Below are 4173 nucleotides of genomic sequence, written 5' to 3' on the forward strand. Positions count from 1 at the left end.
AACAGTTCAGTTTTTCACCACTGAGTATGCTATTAGGTAAGGCTTTGTCTTATGTGGTCTTATAGGTTGAGGTACTTTCTTTCTATGATCACTTCACTGAGTGTTAATCATATAGGGATGTTGGATTTTGTCAAATGCTTTTCTCTGAATCTATTGATATGATCATTCAATTTTTACTTTTATTTTGTTAATGTGGTATTTCACATCTATTTGTGTGTTTTGCCATCTTTGCACAACTGCAATTATATGAACAATAAAGATTTCATTGAAGATAATAATAAAATAAAATAAAATGCCAAAGGCTAAAGATAAAGAGAGAATCTTAAAAGTAGAAAATGAAAAGCAGTTAGTTTCAAGGGAGTGCCCATATGACTGTCAGCTGATTTCTCATCAGAAACTTTGCAGGCTAGAAGGGAGTAGCAAGAAATATTCAAAATGATGATTAGCAAGGACCTACATCCAAGATTATTCTACCCAGCAAAGCTCTCATTTACAATTGAAGGTCAGAGAAACAGCTTCCCAGACAAGAAAAAGCTAAAGGAGTTCATCACCACCAAACAAGTAAGACATGGGAGGAGGAGGATGAAGAGGAAGAAGGGGAGGAGGAGGACGGAAGGAAAAGGGATAAAAATTATGAATAATAAAATGGCAATAAATACATATCAATAATTGAATCTAAAAATCAAAATAAATGAACAAGAAATCTAATGAACAAAATAAACTGGTGAATAAAATAAAATCAGAGGCATAGAACAGACTGATCAATCTCAGATGGAAGGAAGTAGGGGGGCGGGAAGAGATTAACCAAATATCTTACCTATGGACATAGACGGTAGGGAGGTGAAGGCCTGGGGCAAGTTGGGAACCCAGTGGAGGGGGGCAATGGGGAGAAAATAGGGGCCATCTGTAATAATATCAACAATAAAGATTTTTTTCATGGACTGACATATTTCGGGTGGAAAGGTGTGTGGAGGTGCAGGAGGAGACTGGAAAAAAATCGTACACCTATGGATGAGGGGGCAAGTTGGGAACCCAGTGGAGGGGGGCAATGGGGAGAAAATAGGGGCCATCTGTAATAATATCAACAATAAAGATTTTTTTTTAAAGCATAGGGAGATACAGCATAATTGACTTGCTGCTAAAAAAGCAAAGATATAGAAAAATCATGTAATGATTCTATTTACATGACATTTTCGGAAAGGCAGGGACAAAATAAAGATCAGTTGTTTTCAAGGATTGAGACTGGGGGAATAGGGATAACTACAAAGCAGCATAAGGAAACTCGGAGTGCTGAAATTATTATCTTGATTATGGTGGTGATTATAAGACTTTTAAAACAGAATTTTACGCTATATGTTATACATACAGGAACGTATCTCTTGATATGAAATAAAGAAGGCTACAATACAACCTATATAACATTCTTGACATAAACATTTAATCTGAATATAATCATTAGGAAACAATAGGCAAATCCAGAATAAGACATACTCTCTAACAGCAGTCGCCAACCAGTGGCCCACTGGTGATCCGCGGAACACTGGTGATCGATGAGGTCCAAAAGGTTGGCAACCACTGGTTTAAGGAAACCTTTGGAGCAGCTGTGGCCAACCAGTGGTCTCCAGACCACTGGTGGTCCATGAGGTCTGAAAGGTCGGTGACCGCTGCTCTATAAGAATACTGGCCTGGCCCTGATCGGTTTGACTCAGTGGATAGAGCGTCGGCTTGCGGACTCAAGGGTCCCAGGTTCGATACCGGTCAAGGGCATGTACCTTGGTTGCGGGCACATACCCAGCGGGACGTGTGCAAGAGGCAGCTGATCGATGTCTCTCTCTCACTGATGTTTCTAGCTCTCTATCCATCTCCCTTCATCTCTGTGAAAGATCAATAAAATGTATTGAAAAAAAAAAAAAAAAGAATACTGGCCTGAAGCCTTCAAAGAAAAGTCTCTCAAAAAACAAAAATAGTAGAGTTGACTGCTTTAGATTAGAAGATAGCACCAAGATATAAAAATGAAACATAATGCATGAATTATGTCCAGTTTCTTGATCCAAATATATAACAAAAGAAGCAATAAAAGACATTTTGAAAAACAAGTGGGAAAGTGAGTGTGAATTGTACATTAAATTAAATTACTTAATTAGTATTAATTTCCTAATATGATAATAGTATAGAGAATATACTTATTGTTAGGGAATACACACTTCTAAAAATAAGTACAATCTATAATACTAAGGACATTTTTAGGGGTGCTATGTCATGATTTTTGCAAGTTACTAATAAATCATCCAGGAAAAAAAAAATGTGTGTGTGTGAAAGTGGTTGGGAAGAAAAAAATAAAGCCTCTGTGGCAAATGCTAAAAAAAAGTGGATCTACATTAAGAGGAAAAAGAGAAACTCTAAAATCAAATGCTACAGTTACCTCCTTCATAATCTGAAATCTTGTAAGAACTTCTTCTTCCACACCTTTGATTTTGCTCAAGGCAGTTTCATGTCTGAACAGCAGTTCTTCTCTTTCAACTAAAAAATGTTCTCGCTTCTGAAGTTCTTCAGCAAATTCCTGTTGTGCTGCAGTTTCACACTGAATCAAAACGTAAGATTTAAAAATGTGTTTTAAAAAGTACATTGACAAATTCTATAAATTATATTTACAAAAATTACAGAATAATCAAATGGTACCAAGCAAAATCTGGATTATGGTAATAATTAGACTAGTACAGCAGCAAGTAAACTTGCACAGAAATTTTAATTTTCTATAAAATGACATGATACTATAGTGAGATACTCCTATGGTAACTCAAAAGAATTTGGGGTAGGAAACCAACATGGCGGCATAGGTAAACACCAGAAATTGCTGCCTCGCACAACCACTTCAAAAATACAACTAAAAGACAAAATAGACATCATCCAGAACCACAGGAAGGCTGGCTGAGTGGAAATTCTACAACTAGAAGGAAAGAGAAAAGCACTGAGACTCAGAGGAGGTGCGGAAGTAAAGTGCAGAGGTACGGAGGCGCACGCCGAAAGGGCTGGCGGCTGAGGACTCGCCACACGTGGAAAGAGCTTGTGGCTGAGGACGCGGCGCACGTGGAGAGGGCTGGCAGCTGAGGACTTGGTTGTCTTTTTCAATCAGGAGGGAGTCTCAAGCTCCTGACTGCTCTGAACTCCACTTCCAGGTGAGTCTCTGTGGACCCAGATTCATACGGGGAGAAACTGGACTGTCTGGCATTAGGCAGAACTTGAGGGCAGCTTGCTCTCAAAGGTGCTTGCAGTGATTACCGGGAAACTGAGACGCGGGGCCTCTTAGGGTAGGACTGGGGAGCAGCCATAGCTGCTTGCTCTGCCCTGTTGATCTGCTGAGACCCCGCCCCACCCAAGCTGTGCTCAGAGGCTATTGTATATGCATGGCATGGCCCTTTGCAATCTAAAATTACCTAACAAACTGCAGCTGGGTCAGAGAGACCCAGAACATCCAAAAGAAGGCCCAAGGACCCACAGCAGCTTGCATTGCTTCACAGCTGGACCTCATCTGGGCACCTCCAAACCTCAAGCCGGAAGAAGAATCTGCAGATCTCTCCGTAGCTCCTGCTGGGTAGCCTCAGGCACAGGCTAAATTAGCACCTCCTTAGAGATCCAGGAGCCAGTGTACCCAGTGGTCAGAGTGGGACCATCCAGATGACAACTCCTCAGATCCATAAGGGACACACTCAGGGGGCAGACTCAGTGAGCACCAAAGCCCCACTGAAGCAAGTCTTGCCCCAGAAGAGTGACCCCAGCTCAGAAGTACTCCCACTGCAGACACAGGTGATTCTATAGCCAATTGCCCTGGAGGTCAATTCCTCCCAGTGCTGCCTACAACAATCAAGGCTTAACTACTACAAGAAAGTGCACAAAGCCCACAAAGGGGTCCACCAAGAGTGTCTACCTCAGGTAATTTGGGGGGTGGGGGCCACTGGGCCCTATAGGACACCTAGCATACAAAGCCACTCTGCCAACACAGGGAAGCATAAAAAATGCGGAGACAAAGGAACAAGTCACAAATGACAGAAATGGAGGAAAGCAAACTACTGGATATAGAGTGCAAAACCACACTTTTAAGGTTTTTCAAGAATTTTCTAGAAACTGCCAAATAAACTTAATGAGATCTATAAGAAATCTAATGAGCCCCTCGAA

General features: G+C 41.1%; 1 protein-coding gene across 1 annotated transcript in view; it reads right to left on the reverse strand.

Moving 5' to 3' along the window:
- The window catches only part of CCDC138 (coiled-coil domain containing 138), a gene marked incomplete at its 3' end in the record, with an annotated part of 183736 nt that overhangs the window by 142431 nt on the left and 37132 nt on the right, over positions 1–4173 (reverse strand). Inside the window, exon 6 of the mRNA XM_015564007.1 lies at positions 2423–2581. Coding sequence (XP_015419493.1) covers positions 2423–2581 — 159 coding nt within the window. The remainder of the gene's footprint in view (positions 1–2422; positions 2582–4173) is intronic.

Source organism: Myotis davidii, unplaced genomic scaffold (genome assembly GCF_000327345.1).
Source record: "Myotis davidii unplaced genomic scaffold, ASM32734v1 scaffold979, whole genome shotgun sequence".
Lineage (NCBI taxonomy): Eukaryota > Metazoa > Chordata > Mammalia > Chiroptera > Vespertilionidae > Myotis > Myotis davidii.